General features: G+C 46.2%; 1 protein-coding gene across 1 annotated transcript in view; it reads right to left on the bottom strand.

Moving 5' to 3' along the window:
* Positions 1–13,141: 13,141 nt before the first annotated feature.
* Cul4a (cullin 4A) overlaps positions 13,142–18,557 on the bottom strand; it is a 40,482-nt gene continuing 35,066 nt past the window's right edge. The window contains exons 19-20 of the mRNA XM_059244933.1: positions 17,467–17,619; positions 13,142–14,565 (exon numbers count right to left, since the gene is read on the bottom strand). Of these exons, the coding sequence (XP_059100916.1) occupies positions 14,470–14,565; positions 17,467–17,619 (249 nt within the window). The 3' untranslated portion in view covers positions 13,142–14,469. The remainder of the gene's footprint in view (positions 14,566–17,466; positions 17,620–18,557) is intronic.

Here is an 18,557-nt window from a genome sequence, read left to right as displayed (position 1 = left end):
AAAAATCAACAAATAAACACCAGGGTCAGTTCTTGTTTGAGTGTTGTTTGAAGTCCATTCCTCATGATGGGAGACACAGAATGGGAACTGAAATTCTCAAGAAGCCACTTCTCCATTTGTTTTGATGATTTTTAACTGGAAGGAGCTGGGGTGGGGTTGGAAGGGTGCTCTAAAGAATGGAGCTCTGCTTTCCAGGCACTGAAGGACGGAGCTGCCAGGTTGGAGCCTTGTTCAGAAGGAAGCACAGGGCGTGAGCAGGCAAGACACTTCAGTCAGGATCTTGTCATCTCTGGATTTGTTGTGAAGACTGAATGGTGGTATCAGCCTGGCCCATCTGTTCCTGCTTCATACAAAAAGGAAACCAACTCTACGGTGAACTGAGACTCCCAGGAAGAGCACTTCATTCAAAGAACAGGGTCTTCTTGACTCAGGCTGTTGGAGTAGAGTCAGGGAAATGCCTCCTTAATTTTTCTTTTTACTTTCTGAATCCACTGAATAGGGTGGGTGGGGGTGTGCTTCAGTGGTAGGACGCTTGCCTGGAATGCATGACCATGGGCTCCTTGAACCTCAGGACACAGTACAACAGGACTGGGGGGGGTGGCTCAGTGGTTAGAGTGCTTGTGTAAGCACGGTGACCAAATTCAAACCCCTAGCACTCCCGCAGAAAAGCTAGTGTAGAGGCAGGAGGATTGTCCGAGCTGGTGACCAACCTAGGTCTAGGTTCAGCGAGAGATCCTGTTTCAAGGTATTAAGGTAGAGTGGTAGACCAGGGCATCTGATGTCTTCTTCTGGCCTTATTCCTGGGAGGATAAAGGGTCCCACCCTCTACATTTATTGAGATAAATTACAATTTTAGGGGCACATTAAAGTCTTATCAGGGAAACTAGTCCCAAGAACTTACCAGACACAGACCAAGGAAAAGGAATAGCAACTTCCTTAGAGAGACCCCATAAAGCTGGAGGCTTGTCTGCAGGTAGCAGCTGCCACCAATCTGTGCTCAGACCACCCAGTGTGTACATCCAGGGCTGAGAGAAAACTTCCTGGTCCCTGGGGCTTCAGCTAGGCTAGGTCCCTGCTGTTGACATGGCCTACTATGCCCATCTACCCATCCTCCCATTTGCCTGTCTGGTCTGCTGCCCATCACCTGCCTGTTCCTTTGTCCAGGCCTTGGCCTGCCTTTCTTTCCTACAGCTAGATTCAACTCCACAGTTCACTCTTAACCTGTGACACTTGCAAGCCACTGTGCTGCTTCATCTTCTTCCTTGCACCTGGGTTTGAGTTTGTTATCAATACAGATTAAATTAGTAAAGTCTGACGTTGTAGAATGACACAAAAATGTTTCCTATATAGAGCACACAGAACAGTGAGGTTCGTATGGATTCCTCCTTGTTCTATTTTGTGGATGTGTGGATGAGGAGTATATGCCCACCTGCACATGTGTGTGCTTGCTCATGTGTATAGAAGAGGTTGATGTCTGGTGTCTGTCTCTGTCACTCTCCACTGTATTTTTGGAGACAGGGTCTCTCACTGACAGGGTCTGTCATTGTCAGGGTCTCTCACTGACAGGGTCTCTCATTGTCAGGGTCTTTCACTGACAGGTGCTCTCACTGACAGGGGCACTCGCTGTCAGAGTCTCTCACTGAGAGGGTGTCTCACTGACAGGGTCTTTCACTGATTCTGGAGCTCACTGAATTCAGCTATGCTGGAGTCCAGGGATCTGCCTGCCTCTGACCTCTTCGGTGCTGGGATCCTAGGGTTTCTCATGGCATGTCCTGCTTATGTGGGTGTTGGGCTCCTACCTCAGGCCCTAAGCTTTCACAACAAGCACTTTACACATTGAGCCATCTCCCCAGCTCCCTGTTCTCAAAGAACACAGTTAGTGTTAACTTTCTGTGTGCCAGCATTTGCCATCCTGGTCTCCAGCCCTCTGCATCCTTGCAGATCCCATTCCAGTTTGCTTCATTTAGGAATGTATTTTCAATGAATAGAGTTCTAGATTGGTAATTTGTTTCATAGTGTTTCTAAATGAAGGACTCAGATTTCTGTGGTGACTTCCTCTATTGGTGTGTGGTACGTGCTGTAAGTAGCTTTTAAGATTATTATCTCCAACTGGAAGATAAGAAAACCAAGGCTCAAAGAATTTAAGCAATTTGCCCAGGAACACCAGCCCAGCTAAGCCAGAACTTGCCTGTCTTTTGACTTCAAAATCACAGTGGTTGGCCATTGTGGACCCTTGTCTCTTCTGACTCCTGAGCAGGTGTCCCCAGCCCAGTGCTGTCCTGATGTAGTTTGCAGTTAGCCTTCATTACTGTGTCCCTGGAACACCGCTTCGAGTCCCCTCAGCATCTCTTCCAAATAACTAGCTTTGCTGAACTGAGCTACTGTCCGAGGCACATGTCACACCCAGACTCCAAACTATATGTGCACACCACAGCTGAGCATTCTTTCACTCCTGTTTTCTCTAGAACGTGACCACCCACTGTCTTTCCTGGCCTATGTCTTGGTCATCTTCCTTGCTGTCTCTGGATTATGTCATCTCTTGCTCTGCTTCATCATCCTGAAGAAACTCCTGGTCTTGGTCTTAGACCTCTGCTACACTTGCTGAATCTGCCCTTCTGTAGACAATAAACTCTAACTTGAGTTATTGTCCAGGTTCTTTCCAGTTCACCACACTTCCCACTTGCCTTTAAAACTTCCTTCTTTGTGGGTTCCTGCTCCTCCATATTTTTCTGTATTCTCTCTCTTCTGATGTCATTTGCTCCACTGGGCATCACACATATACATTTGTTAAGAATCTACATTAAGAGTGACTTCCGGCTGGGCAGTGGTGGCACATGCCTTTAATTCCAGCACTCGGGAGGCAGAGCCAGGCGGATCTCTGTGAGTTCAAGGCCAGCCTGGGCTACCAAGTGAGATCCAGGAAAGGTGCAAAGCTACACAGAGAAACCCTGTCTCGAAAAACCAAAAAAAAAAAAAAAAAAAAAAAAAAAAAAGAGACTTCTGGGGGCTGGAGAGATGGCTCAGTGTTTAAGAGCACTGGCTGCTCTTCCAGAGGTCCTGAGTTCAATTCCCAGCAACCACATGGTGGTTCACAACCATCTGTAATGAGATCTGGTGCCCTCTTCTGGTGTGCAACATACATGCAGGCAGAACACTATATACATGATAACTAAATCTTTAAAAAAAAGAATGACTTCTGAAGAGTGGAGCCCCAGATCATAGGGATGAAAACATGAACTATTAACTGATCAGGAAGATCTTAGGGGCAGGGATCCTGAAAGCAAAGAGTCCCATTCTAGTCCTTGGCCAGAAGGTGGGAACATCCTCAGTTCTCACCTGGCCAGAGAACTGTTTGGTTTTGGTTTTTCTCTAAGCTACACATGAGGGCATGTCTGACTCCAGTCTAGACACTGATCCCCTCTGGTGAACAGTTTTGGAACTAGATCTCTGGCTTTTCATGGTGGAAATGGGTTATATCTAGTCCCCAATTCAGCCATCCCCTACATGATTTTAGGGTCTGGCTTTGGGTGAAGGGCCAGTGGATCATCAGGCCAGGAGTCTAACCTTCCCATATATCCCCAAAGCTGATTGATTCACCAGTGTGCACACTACAAAAATGGGAGGAATAATTATCCCCTTAAAGTGACAATGTCCTTATCCTTCTTAGAAATGCCTCTTGCCTCTCTCATTCAGCACTAGCAGTATGTCTCAGTAGCACCAAGGGGCCTGCTTGCCTTTCTGAGTCCTAACTTAGAAAGGGGCACTTTTCTGAGCCCCATTTCTTGGTAACAATCCAGGTGGCTCAGGGCTACAAGCAGAGCCAGGAGGAGTGGAGAGAGTATCTTTAAGTGTTCAAGGAACAGCTAGGATTTGGGGCAGAAATGAGCCTCCTCCCCATGGGCTAATGCTTGTATAGAAGTACTAGGTAAAGCCCTAGGCTCTGGAGCAGGGGTGTCTGGATTGTTACAGAGCATGCTTTATATATTTAAAGTGTTTGTAAGGTGGTGGTAAGATTGCTTAGTTAAGTGCTAGTGGCCATGTCAGAGGAGCAGCAGATGGCAGTTGACTTCAGAGTGTCAGCTCACTAGGAGGAAAATTCCTGATGGGTGAATCTCAGATAGGAAAGGCCCTGAGACCACACACCTGAGAATGTCTTTTGCTTCTGTTGTACCATTACATATTTGCTGCTGCCATCTTTCTCTGGTATCTGGCATGGTATGAATGGGTGTGGGGAGATCCCCATTGCCTGTAATGTAGTGTGTTATCTCATGGAAACATCCCATTCTACTGGGTATTTTTACCTGTGGATTATTATAAAGATGGTTCCTTCTTAAGCTGTACTGTCTAATTGATAATGAAAATGTTACTTTATACAGAGTTTTGATGAATAAAAATAAATACAAGGGAATATCACCCAGCTAGGGCCTAGAAGTTTCACCTATGGAGCTGCATAGACTACAATTCAGGTTAATGGTTAAGAAAAACAATTGAGTCCCCAGGAGCCAGGCTGGCATAAATTCTCTTAACACTGAAAGACACAGTCACAGGTTCAGTGTGCATCATCGTTGAAACAAAGCCTTAAAATAACTTCAGGTTAGATCAGATTTTTTTTTAAAGATTTATTTATTTATTATGTATACCGTGCTCTGTCTGCATGTATGCCTGCAGGCCAGAAGAGGGCGCCAGATCTCATTACAGATGGTTGTGACCCACCATGTGGTTGCTGGATATTGAACTCAGGACCTCTGGAAGAGCAGCCAGTGCTCTTAACCACTGATCCATCTCTCCAACCTAGATGTTTTGATAATAGCTTTGAGATGAAAAATCCTAGAAAACAATCTAAAGTTCACAAGGACACATAGCTGAGGTAAAATACAAAGCAGCCCAATTGTTACTAGCTGATATACTTTCCTTGCCAGGGTTGGTTGATAATCAAAGGTGATGATTAATTCCTTATACCCATTTTTGGCCTCTATCTCCTGATATAAAAAAACAAAAAAACTCTTGATGAGTGGGCATGTACCCTAAAGATTTAAAATAGAGCTTGTGGTGATATTTTGTTTGTGCTCTAACAAATAAAGCTTGCTTAAAGATCAGAGGGTGGAGCTAGCCACTAGTAACCTAGAGACCAGGCAGTGGTGGCTCACACCTTTAATTCTAGCAGTAGGGAGGTGGAGACAGGAAGGGATATGGCTGGGCAGAGAGAGGAATATAAGGTGGGAGGAGACAGGAGCTCATTGCATTCAGTCTGAGGATTCGTGGAGACAGAATTATGTCTACTTTGGTCTAAGGATTTGGTAGAGGTAAAAGGTCTCTCTAGTGGCTGGCTCCTTTACTTCTCTGATCTTTCAGAATTTACCCTGATATCTGACTCTGGATTTTTATTATTATGGCCAATTAGAATTCATGCTACAAGAGCTGACTGATTCTTTTTCATATATAAAAGCTTAGGTTTGTGATTCCTTCTAAGATTACCTTTCAAGATAAGCAATAAAGTAATTGGCCCTTTCTTTGTAAGTGCAAATGCAGCCTGCCAGTAAAAGACCTGGCTGAGAAGAATACCTTGCTTGCCCACATGGTTAATCTATAACAAGTGAAGTTGCTTGGGTATGAATGTACCTGGGTTCTTGGGATAATTTGTTTTTCCACCTGTAATACACAGAATGCTTAATCATGTAAGAAGTATGGAAAACATGCTGTTTTTTACTTTTTAATTCATTGAAAAACAGAATGTAATCACATTGTAATTTTTATATTGCCTGAAAGATTTTTCTGGGTATGTAAGCTGTAAGAAAAAGAATACAGATAGAGTTAAAATGGGCTAGAAGAAAAACCATCAAGAATGAGAGTTAGAAGGAAGACATTAAGAATGAGAGAGTCGGGGCTGGAGAGATGGCTCAGAGGTTAAGAGCACTGACTGCTCTTCCAGAGGTCCTGAGTTCAATTCCCAGCAACCACATGGTGGCTCACAGCCATCTGTAATGAGATCTGGCGCCCTCTTCTGGCCTGCAGTCATACACATGTAATACATAATAAATAAATAAATCTTTAAAAAAAAAAGAGTAAAAAAAAAAAAAAAAAAAGAATGAGAGAGTCGGGCGGTGGTGGCGCATGCCTTTAATCCCAGCACTCGGGAGGCAGAGCCAGGTGGATCTCTGTGAGTTCGAGGCCAGCCTGGTCTACAGAGTGAGATCCAGGACAGGCACCAAAACTGCACAGAGAAACCCTATCTCGAAAAACAAACAAACAAAACAACAACAACAAGAATGAGAGAGTCGGCCTCACAGTGGTGGCGCATGCCTTTAATCCCAGCACTCGGGAGGCAGAGCCAGGTGAATCTCTGTGAGTTCAAGCCTAGCCTGGTCTACAAAGTGAGATCTGGGACAGGCACCAAAACTACACAGAGAAACCCTGTCTCAAACCCCCCCCCCCCAAAAAAAAGGAAAAAAGAATGAGATAGTTAAAATGATTTAGAAGGAAAACATCAAGAATGAGAGACTTAGAGGGACTAGAAGGAAAAACATCAAGAATAAAGATAGAGTTGAAGGAGAACATCAAGAATGAGAGAAGGAAATCACCAGGAAAATAAAGAATAGAGAGTGCAAAAAAAGAATAAAGAAAAGGTCTGGCCGGGTGGTGGTGGCGCACGCCTTTAATCCCAGCACTCGGGAGGCAGAGGCAGGTGGATCTCTGTGTGTTCGAGGCCAGCCTGGGCTACCAAGTGAGTTCCAGGAGAGGCGCAAAACTACACAGAGAAACCCTGTCTCGAAAAACCAAAAAAAAAAAAAAAAAAAAAAAAAAAAAAAAAAAAAAAAGAAAAGAAAAAAGAAAAAGAAAAGAAAAGGTCTGAAGGAAACCAAGAGAATGTGTCTTTTACCCTAACCCCCTCAGACAGAAAAGTCATAGACTCCATGGCCTCCCTCTGAGCCCTGCACTGCTGGAGGCTGGTCCCCCAGGCAGCGATAGTTAAGGGCTTGCCATGTAGGCAAAAGAATTTGAGTTTGATCCACAGAAGCATGAAAAAGGAAGCCAGTAAGATATCACATGGCTTATTATTACAGCACGGGGAAAGAAGAGATGGGTAGATCCTTGGAATGCATTGGCCAGTCAGCCCAGTGCACTTGGTGAGCTCCAGGCCAGTGAGATCTTGACCCCTCCCCACTCTCTGGTGGACCGTGCTTGAAGAATACCACCCTAAGTGGTGTGCAGGCCAGAGGATGCACCCAAAGCATGTAGAACGTAAGTTCTATTCTCCTGAGCAGGAGACCCAAGGAGTGGCAAAGCCTGTTGCCTATTTTGGGTCCCTAAATTGCCCTCTAACCTCCACAGGGACACCATTCATGTGCCTTCCCCAATCAACAGAGCATAAAAGGAAAACATACCAGGGGCAGATGACACCCGCAAAGCTGTTCACGCTCTAGCTTTTTGCAGAAAAGCAAGAAAGAGCCATCTGACTTGGTGGCTACCAACATGAACCCAGAAATGTGGATAGGACACCATGTAGGTGACTTTCATCACAGATCCTCTGGCAAATTTAAGGACAGTGAAGTAAAAGGGCAGATGTGGGGAGATGGCAGGGAAGGCTGCCCAGCAGTCACGTGCACACGAGAGTTTAGCATACCAGGCCTTTGCCCCGGACCTCCAGTGCCAGCCTCCCCCCAGCCCAGCTCTTCCCACCAACCTGAGTTCACGCTTGTGAGGTCAGATGCTCCTGAGGTCAGATGCTCCTGATAAATCACTCTCTTCTCTCACAGGTGAGCTTTCCTGGCCCGTTCCAGAGGCCAGCCACAGGTCTTTCGTTTCTTTCCAAGCACAGCCCTCGGAACCAGGCACAGCTCTGGAGCACAGCTCCTGACAATGCTGTCCCCCTTTACCCATAGGTCTGTAGGGGGACAGCCTGTCCCTCAAGTTCTTGGGGTCCCTTCCATCTTGATCCTGGAAATGGGATGGGGGCCTTCCCTTCATCCATTGCAGCCCTAGGTGATGTATGGTATTTTGTTTGTGTTCTGACAAATAAAGCTTGCCTGGAGATCAGAGGGTGAAGCTAGCCACTAGTTAACCATAGAGGCCAGGCAGTGGTGGCACACACTTTTAATCTCAGCACTTGGGTGGAGAAAGCAGGAAGATCAGGAGTTCAAGGCCACTCTGAGCTACATGAGATTAAACCAGTCTATAAGAGAAACAGAGCCGGCAGTGGTGGTGCATGCCTTTAATCCCAGCAGTGGGGAGGATCACTCCTTTGATCCCAGCACTTGGGATCTCATGCCTTTGATCCCAGGATTTGGGAGGTTTACGCCTTTAATCCCAGCACTAGGGAGGTGAAGACAGGAATACAAGGAGGGTGGAGACAGGATCAGCCCCTCACCCCCCATTCAGTCTGAGGATTAGTAGAGACAGGATGCCCTGTTCAGTCTGAGATTTCATAGAGTAAGAAGTCTCTAGTGGCTGCTGCTCTGCTTCTCTGATCTTTCAGCTTTCACCCTCAATATCTGACTCGGGGTTTTATTGTTAAGACTAATTAGGTTCACGTTTCATCTAGGCCCTTCCCACCCTCCGGTGTGCCCCTGCCTCTGTAAGGCACATATCAATGGATGTGAGCCTTCTCTCCATATTGTGACCACCTCCAGACCTCTGGTCTTTCATTGCCTCTCACCCAGAAATTCCAGCCCACATCACAGGCACCTTGGTACAGCGGCTTCTTCATCTTGCTGGAGTGTTAGGCAGCCCGACCCATTCTCAGCTCTCCGATCTCACCTGGACAGTGTGGTTGCCAGTAGCCACATCCTCTGGACATTCTCCAGCAGTGGGCCCTTGCTCACTCTTCACTGTCTTCATGCCCTTCTTAGACTCACTCACAGCAGAAGTCCACAGTCACTAGTGTGACCAGTGTCTCCCTACCTCCTCAACTTGACCCCTCTCCATCACCACCTGGACTTCCACCACGGCATCATCTCTATGAGTCAGTGTGACCACTGCACCTTCCTCTCTCGTCTGGGTACAGAACTCACTCACCCCGTGCACTGCTGGTCTGTTTTCCTGATGGGTAGGGATTTTACATCCTTTAAACAAATTTGTTCAATTAAAAAAAAAATGAGTGTTTTGCCTGCATGTCTACATGTGCACCACATGTGTGCCCGGTGCCCCCAGAAGTCAGAAGAGGGCATTGGATCGCCTAGACTAATGGGTGGTTGTGAGCTGTCATGTGGTGCCGGGAATTGAATCCAGGTTCTCTGCAAGAACAAGTGCTCTCAACCACTCACTACCTCTCCAGCACCCATTGTTCTTTTTTTTTTTTTTTTCTCTGTGTAGCTTTGGTGCCTGTCCTGGATCTCACTCTGTAGACCAGGCTGGCCTCGAACTCACAAGAGATCCGCCTGCCTCTGCCAAGTATTGGGATTAAAGCCACCACCGCCCGGCTCCCCCATCGTTCTTAAAGATTTATGTGTGTGCCTGGGTGAATTCATGTACACGTGTGTGCAGGTGCCCTCCGGGGCCAGGAAAAGGTGTTGGATCTTCTGGAACTGGAACTGTAGGTTGTGACACACTTGATACGGGTGCTGTGAACCGAACCCAGATCTTCTGCAAGAGCAAGAAGTGCTCTTAACCACTGAGCATCTCTCTGGCCCTTCCAGGTTTATTTTTTAAATCTTTGGTGTAGGTTAAAAACATAAGGCATATGTATAAAGAACATACAAGTAAGAATCCTACTATGGCTGGGTGGCGGCGGCGGCGGCGGCGGCGGCGGCGGCGGCGGCGCACGCCTTTAATCCCAGCACTTGGGAGGCAGAGGCAGATGGATCTCTATGAGTTTGAGGCTAGCCTGGTCTACAAAGCGAGTTCCAGGACAGGCTCCAAAGCTACACAGAGAAAACCTTTTTCAACCCCCACACCCCCCAACACCCCCCAAAAAAAAGAAAAAAGAAAGAATCCTACTATGGCCTAGAATGGGGTTCAGTGGTAGAGTATACGCCCTGGGTTCCATCCCAGCACCATAAAATGAAACAAAACAACCAGAACCAAGATGTAGTGGCATCTACAAGTATATTCTAGATCAGGAGTTCTCTTGCGGGCCGCAAGAAATATCATAGAGATTCATCTCGGGAGGTAGAGCCAGGCGAATCTCTGAATTCGAGGCCAGCCTGGTCTACAAAGCGAGTTCCAGGACAGGCACCAAAATACCACAGAGAAACCCTGTCTCAAAAAAACTAAAGAGAGAGAGAGATTCAGCCGTGTATTAAAGCTGAACTTTGACCGGCCAATGGTCTGTCAAAAGGCAAAGCCATTTATTATGAATATTTGGTGTTACCCAGCCTTTAATATTCCAGCTGTCTTCTGCTATGAAATCTTTGCTTGTCCAGACCAATTGGTAAACAGTTCAGCTCCCCAGACCTGCTGAACCTACTAAGTTACTAACTCCCCTGCTGAGCTTAGGAGACAAGCTGGCAGGAGACTCAAAGCTTTGTTTCCTGTGCTAATGAAGCTCAGACCATCCCTGGCCTTAAGGAGGCCTAGTGGTTCTTCAGAGCAATTGACTGAGGACAAAAGAGGTTTTTACATATCAAGGTGAGAGGTAAAACAACCTTCCTGAGGAGGCAGGGAACTATATGCTCAGGGAAAGAAAGGCATGGTGAGAGAGAAGAGAGGATGACTGAGGTTTCGTAGAGGGTAAGCAGATCTCCAGTAGAGTTTTCTGAGTGCCAGGAGTAGAGCGCAGCAGAGATGGAGAAAGAGGATACAGAGGACGAAGATGAGGCTGGAAGCATAGGAGTTTAGTCATTAGTAGGACTATGAGCTAGGGAACTGGACGGAACTGCAGTTATGGAGACAGGATTTCATCCTAGAGAAATAAAGTAGATGGATATAGAGGTTGGTATGTCTTGAGTTATTCCTGCCTTGAATGTCTGGTGGAGCTATAGCTGAATTGATGTAATTTTGTCTTAGAGGAATAAAGTTAACAGACATAAGAACATAGTGTACGTAGATTTTTTTCCCCATGCCAGACAAAGCAAAGCCCCCCTTGGACCCTGGGGAATCAATAGAGTTCAAAGTAATCCTCAGCTACAAGAGAAATTTGAAGCTAGCCTAGGCTACGTAAAACCTTCCCCACTTCATTCTTTCACATCCAAAACAAACCCCAAACAACAAAAGGCCATTCAACATTAATAATTTTCTAAAACAGTGAATCTTACCTAATTTAGAAGAAGAATAAAACATTGGGAATTTAAAAAAGTATTTGGGGGCTGGAGTGGCTCAGTGACTAAGGTCTGGTATCCACAGTCTGCATGGTGGTTCATAACTATCTTTAACTCCAACTCCAGAGGATTGATGCCCTCTTCTGGCCCCTGTGGGCACGGAATACACAGGATGCAGATGCATACATGCTGGTTGGAGGGATTGCTCTAGTTAAGAAAACTGGCTGCTCTTCCAGGAGACCTGGGCTCTATTCTCAGCACCCACATGATAGCTCACAACTGTCTATAACTCCAGTTCCAGTGGACCCAATACCCACTTCTGACTTCTACAGGCCCTGGGCACACACTTGGTGCACAGACATACATGCAGCCTGTCTTAGCCAGGGTTCTCTCTAGACTGTAGAGGAGCAGAACTGATTATATATATATGAATGCATTAGAGTAGCCTACAGGCTCTGGTCTAGCTAGTCCATCAATGGCTGTTTCCTGACACAAAGTTCAGGAATTCAGTAATTCAGTCAGAGGCTGGGGGTCTCAGCTGGTCTTCACTGTATGTTAGAATCCTGAAGAAATATTGAAGGAATGCCCCAGCAGCAGGACAGATGAACTTGCTAGTGAGAATGAGGGCAAGCTTGCAAAGAGCGGAAGGTTCCAGATTTAGGATGGGTCTTCCCACCTCAAATGATCTGGACTGAAGATGAGTCTTCCTACCTCAAATGATCCAGTTAAGTAAAAATCCCTTCCAGGTGTGCCTAGCTGCTTGAGTTTTTAAGTTGACAACCAATAGCCATCTCACAAGCAAAACACCTACCTATACATTATTCAAAAAAAAAATTCTTATATTTTTTACATTGGTTTTGTGCTTGTGGAGGTCAGAGGGCAGCCTAGTGGAGTTGGGTATCTTCCTCCATCATGTGTATTTGTGGGATTGAAGTTAGATCATCGGAGCCGACGGCAAATGTCCTTACCCACTGAGTCACCTTGCTGCCACCCTATCTGTATTTTTTTTTTTTTTTTGGTTTTTCGAGACAGGGTTTCTCTGTGTAGCTTTGCGCCTCTCCTGGAACTCACTTGGTAGTCCAGGCTGGCCTCGAACACACAGAGATCCACCTGCCTCTGCCTCCCGAGTGCTGGGATTAAAGGCGTGCGCCACCACCGCCCGGCCTCCTATCTGTATTTTAAAGTGACAATTCACATCACATTTTTTTTTTTTTGAGGGCCAGACATGACCAGGGGCTTGCTAACAAAGCTTGATGGACAAGTGCTCTGCCAGTGAGCTACACCCTCAGTCTTCTCCCCACCCGCTTAGCTTTAAGACAGAGTTTTACTGACCCACTCTATGGCCCAAGCAGGCCTTGAACTTGGGATCCTTCTGCCTCAGTCTCCTGAGTAGCTGAGAGGGCAGGCCCACAGCCCTAGGCATGGCTGAGGAGTCCCATCTTTGAATGCTGCGAAAGATAGAAGAGGGTTACATCATTCACAGATTCAGGGAATCCTCATAAGAACTGCTCAGATAGGAATTTGATCTTCTCCATGATGCCGCTGGAACACAGTATTTTATAATAGTCAGTAGGAAGGCTACCAACAGACTACTAATTTTGTGTCACAACTTTCCATTTGTTTCTCTTCGGTTTTCTAGGCAAACAATGTTCTGAAATGCAATTTCTAGCCTTACAGCTTTCTGTCCTTTATTTTCCACTGTTCTCTGTTGTTTTTCCACATGAACTCTGGTAAGACACTGGACAATGCTGCTAAGTGAGAGATGAGGCAGCAATGAGTTGGCTGATGGCCTGCTGTACTAGTGCCTTAGTGGAAGAGACAGGAAGGGACAGTCATGTGACAGTGACAGGTGTTTTCCTTGTCTTTGATTTGCCAGCTGTTAAGACTGCTGAACAGTCAGAAGGAATGTGTAGTCTGTATATTGAAAATTTTATTAAAGTAACTTAAAGGCCAATTAAACTAGTTTTATTCAAAGTAAGTCTACATTAAATTACAATATTAACAATCTGTAGACACAATGAACTTAAAATATAAGAAGTAGAAATAGAAATCTATTTGGTCTTTCAGAGACCACATATCATAGAACTCATAAATGAAAATTTACAAATATAGAAATGATACTTAAAGAGTAAGGATTTTAATATGGGAACCCAAAAGATGTCAGATTTTTAAACATGCATGTTTCAAAAAGGGAGAATCCTTTAATAATTTAGCATAAAATCGAGTTATATAAACTTGGTATATTCCAGAAAATATTGCTTTAAACACTTATACATGATCAAAATTCCTTTGGTAGCTTTTAATCAAAATGAAACATGCTACTTTGTAAAATATAAAGTACTTTTAAATGTTGCAAAAATGTCTGTCATCATCACCATGCCAACACCACCATGGAGCCTTGTTCTCACTGCTCAACCTCACGTGTGAACACACAGTAATTCACCAGGCACCAACAAATCCTTAGCCGTTTGACAAAAATCACTAAATTCCGTACAGTGCCAGGGCAGAGATCCAGGACGGTCCCTATGCAAAGACTATAAAACCAGGCCCAGCTTTATTACGGTCATCACACAAACTGCAATCTCAGCAGTCCAACAGCGGCGGCCACCCCAGTGCCAAAGCCAGGACCTCTACACTCAGCCAGCATGGAAACAGACATGGAACCCTCAAGCCCTAAACACAAACGACAAGCAGCCTGCTGGACGGGCTCTGTATCTCGAGTGACAGACACGGTGTCCTCTTGGCACATTAGGGACCTCACTTAGAAACCGGATTTACAGAAGCCCAAATTCTGAACTTTCTGAAAACACAGAACAGAGGCTGGTGCTTAGGGTGCAAAGCTGACTGGTGGTTTGGACACTGTTTCTTCCAGTGCCCACCAACCCAGGGCTCCCTCTGAGTGTTCATATGGGGAAGAATGCAGCATCTAGGGTATTTCCACTGTGTCCCACAATCACACACACAACAAACCACACCCATGGCTGTCTGCCAGAGGAACAAGAGCTTGTGAGGGAACTTCTCAACTAATATGGGCATGTCCAATCTAAAGTCAGAAAGTGACGTAACAGAAGGAGGGAAGAATGGAGAGGGAAGAAGAGTGACATCTCAAAGTCCTTGCGCCCTGGGAAGGATGATCCGAGAACCATGTCCTCCGCTTTGAATCCAAGTGTCCACAGTTGCAGCTGCAGGCCCTGGGAACAGCACAGCAGCCGTGTGCACTCTCTGCAGGTGCATTCTAGTGTTTTGTCTCATCAGGAGACGGCAGTCTGCTGACGCATCACGCCACATAGTGGTACTGATTGGGACTGTCTTTGTCTCGCTCCATATAGTCTCTGTCTATAAGTGATTCAATCCTCTTTTTCAAATCTCCAGGCTAGAAAAGAAAAATCAAACTTTTTATGGTAGGGCACTGAACTCAGAAACATAAACCTAACATCCTGCATAACAAAAACATGCAGCTCTACAACAGACATATTTACACCGAGATCACTGATAATTACAAAATGATCATGTTACCATCATATTCTGAACAGATGTTTAAACAGGAATGACTGCAACTGGCTTCCTTATCTCCTTACATGAGCATATAAGTAGGAAAAATCCTACATGTAGCATGCTCTCACATGTTTGGAAGGAAAATCTGATCATGTTCTAGTGGGGCATTCTTATTTTGCTATTATTACTATTGTTGTTGTTGTTGTTATTTGTTTTTTTGAGATGGGGTTTCTCTGTGTAGTCCTGGCTGTCCTGGAACTGGCTCTGTAGACCAGGCTGGCCTCAAACTCAGAGTGCCTCCTGAGTGCTGGGATTAAAGACACGTGCCACCACTGTCCAGCTTGCTGTTATTAAAAATTTTTTTACACTCATTTCTTTTGTGTGTAAGAGTGTGGGCATATGACAGGATGCCTGTGTGGAGGCCAGAGGACAACCTGTGGGACTTAGCTCTCTCCTTCCAACACATGGGTTTCAGTGACCAAACTCAGGTTGTTAGGCTTTGTGACAAATGCCTTCACCCACTGAGCCATCTTGTTGGTCCTACTGAGAGTCTGAGACAAGGTTTTACTCTATTTCCTAGGCTGACCTTGTGAACTCATTATGTAGCCCAGGCTGGTTTTAAACTTGCAGCAATCCTCCTGTCTCAGCCTCCCCAAGGTAAGGATTATAGGTCTGCACCATTTCTAGGCATCTTCATCCTCTGTGAAGCACTTCTCCTATGTGCTCAACCCTATCATTCCATACTCACCAGATATGCTACCTCTACAGAGGATAACCATGGATGGAGTGTTCTAAGTTACTGCAAAAGTGTACCTGTTATTGTCACCACACAAACTCCACCGCAGAGCCTTGTTCTCACCGCTTTAACTTGCCATGTGGATATAAAGCAGGTGACCAGGCAAATACCCGGCCTTGCCTTTGTTGTTTGGTTTTGTGAGACAGGGTCTATCTATGCAGCACTGGCTGTCCTGGAACTCACTCTATAGACCAGGACAGACTCAAACTCACAGAGATCTGCCTGCCTCTACCTCTGAGTGCTGGGATTAAAGATGTGCACCACCATGCCAGTCAAATAATTCAGTTTCTGTGGATGACTAAAACCAGGGCTAAGTCCACAGCCTTAGAATGTCTCTGCCCAAAAGGCACCTGCCTCTACTTCTGCTGTAGTAGTGTGGTGGGTAGCCATTCCAGCTTTGATTTGGAAGTTCCAACCCCCATTGAGGCTTCGGTAACTATCACGCCTACAAGGTGGGGCCAAGAGAGGGCCCTGAAGAGCTGAGATCCGGATGGCCGCTCTCTCTTAGTTCCTGGACCCTGGACACTAGAGAGACCGAGTAGAGTTCTCCAGAGAACACCGCTGGACTGCGCTACATCTTCCCCAGACCCTGCGACCTACCTATCCCTTCATTTGTAAGTTACGCCACTAATAAACCTCCCTTTAACTACGTGGAGTGGCCTTAATAATTTCACCAATATGGTAGGAAGCAAATCATTCAGCCCTTGGGAGCACTCACTCAGCACTTAGCCTTCTGCTAAGGGGAGCACTCACTCAGCACTTAGCCTTCTGCTAAGGGGAGCACTCACTCAGCACTTAGCCTTCTGCTAAGGGGAGCACTCACTCAGCACTTAGCCTTCTGCTAAGGGGAGCACTCACTCAGCACTTAGCCTTCTGCTAAGGGGAGCACTCACTCAGCACTTAGCCTTCTGCTAAGGGGAGCACTCACTCAGCACTTAGCCTTCTGCTAAGGGGAGCACTCACTCAGCACTTAGCCTTCTGCTAAGAGGAGCGTCGTTTTCCAAACAGCAAAGCCTTCTATTCAGTAGCAGGCCATGCATTTTACAAGTTGTGGCTTAACATACAATTAGCTATGAAAGCGTGGGGGCTAGAGCTTTGCCAGCTGTACACTGTGCTTTCTACTTAGTTACCAGGTTTCTTCCTTCGCAAAGAGACATACCGACGCCCTGGCTGAGGTAGGAAAGAGCAGCAGTGCATGGGCTGTGCACCCATCACCATGGGGGTGGGGCAGGCACTGACTAATCAGTCTGTCTCAGTGTGACTCCCTGATAAAAAGACCAACTCAGGTGTCATGCAACCAGGGGACTTCCAGTTGCTAAAGGTCAGAGGTCCTCAGAGTTCAATTCCTTCTGAGGTGACAGTGCACTTTAGGGTCATCTGCATTAGCAGAACCTCAGAGCTCAGTTACAGAACAAGAAAGAGGGACAAGTCTAAGGCCAACTTACATCTCCAAAGTAGGAAATGCTATGTAGCTTGTGAATGTGTGAATGTTGAATCCAGCAGCTACCAACACCACTACCACAAGGGCCCGGGGAGTTACCAATACCACTGCCACAAGGGCCCGGGGAGTTACCAATACCACTGCCACAAGGGCCCGGGGAGTTACCAATACCACTGCCACAAGGGCCCGGGGAGTTACCAATACCACTGCCACAAGGGCCCGGGGAGTTACCAATACCACTGCCACAAGGGCCCAGGGAATGGCTTACGTGCCATGGTGAGGGTAGACCCTCCGTCCTGGTATCTCATGGCCCTCTGCTCCCTTCTGAAAGCACAGTATGCAATATGAATATGCTTGGAGGAGTGGAGTCTCTGGTTTCCAGGGTGGTGACATCAAGGATCTGCACAGAGCCCTTGCTATCGCGTGTGCTGATCTCTGCTCACACAGGGCCCATGTTGTCAGTCAAATGCTAGGACACTGAGATGCCAACGCGTCTGTGACTGAGCACAAACCTAGCATCCCACTGTGCCGACAGCACTTACCTTCACTGGAAACTTCAGCTGATTGTACAATTCAGAAACTAGAAGGTTATGACCAAGAGTCTTCCTCATTTTCATTATTCTGACTATGGCAGCGTCGATCTGGTACTGTCTGTCCTGGAACACTCGCTCTGTGGTGCTAACCTGCTCTTCGACCTGGACAAAGACAAGAAAGAATGAGGAGTGTAAAGACGCTTCAGTGTGGTTTTGTCCTGACAAACTTTGTTTTCATGTAGACTAAGGCGGGCTTGGATGAGTTTGTTACATTTGAAGTTGTTCTATGAAAGCCCAACTTCTCACAAGTGTACAACTCTACAAATAACACTTGGAAAAGTAATGTTAGAGTTGTATTTTTCTGTACAAATGCTTATATCCAAGGCTTCCTAGCAGCACAGGATGGTTGTGAGCCCCATGTGGATACTGGGAACTCAGTTCCTCTGAAAGTGCAACCATTGTTCTTAACCACCGAGACATCTCTCTAGCCTCCTTAGATTGCATTATTGAGTATTTGAGTATATTTTCTGTCCAGCAAATTCAAAGCCTCAGGATGAATGACACAATTACTGTCTGTGGGAGAGGGGTTGTTTTGCATGCCCCGCCCCCATACTTTATAAAAATTCTCCTCACATACCTACTTAGACTAAGTATCTAGGAATGAGGAGGCCATTAGACCCCACTCTGTGTGTGTGTGTGTGTGTGTGTGTGTGTGTGTGTGTGTGTGTGTGTGTTAGCTTCAGGTCAGAAGGGCTGACAGCTATGGTCTTCAGCTTGCGTCCACGTGGGAAACCGAGTGCCTGCTCCCTCCCTGCTGAAGTGCTGCTGTGGTCTGTAGTTCTGTAGGAGACCCTCCTTCTTCCAAGGCCCCGCCTGGAACAGTCTGACTGCGCCAGGCAAAGCAGAGCAGGCACTAGCTCTGGAAACCCCTGGGCTTCTTCTGTGCTGGCATTCGACATGGGAAGGTGTGAGTTCATATATGGGCACGGCGGTTAGGCAGATTTCTTGACTTTTATGTCTACCGGTGACATAAAACTAATGAAAGATCCGTGAAGGGACACTACTCCAAACCCTCCATTTGCACTGGATTCAGACACATG

The sequence above is a fragment of the Peromyscus eremicus genome, chromosome 17 (assembly GCF_949786415.1).
Source record: "Peromyscus eremicus chromosome 17, PerEre_H2_v1, whole genome shotgun sequence".
NCBI lineage: Eukaryota > Metazoa > Chordata > Mammalia > Rodentia > Cricetidae > Peromyscus > Peromyscus eremicus.
This window is presented reverse-complemented; position numbering and strand designations above follow the sequence as displayed.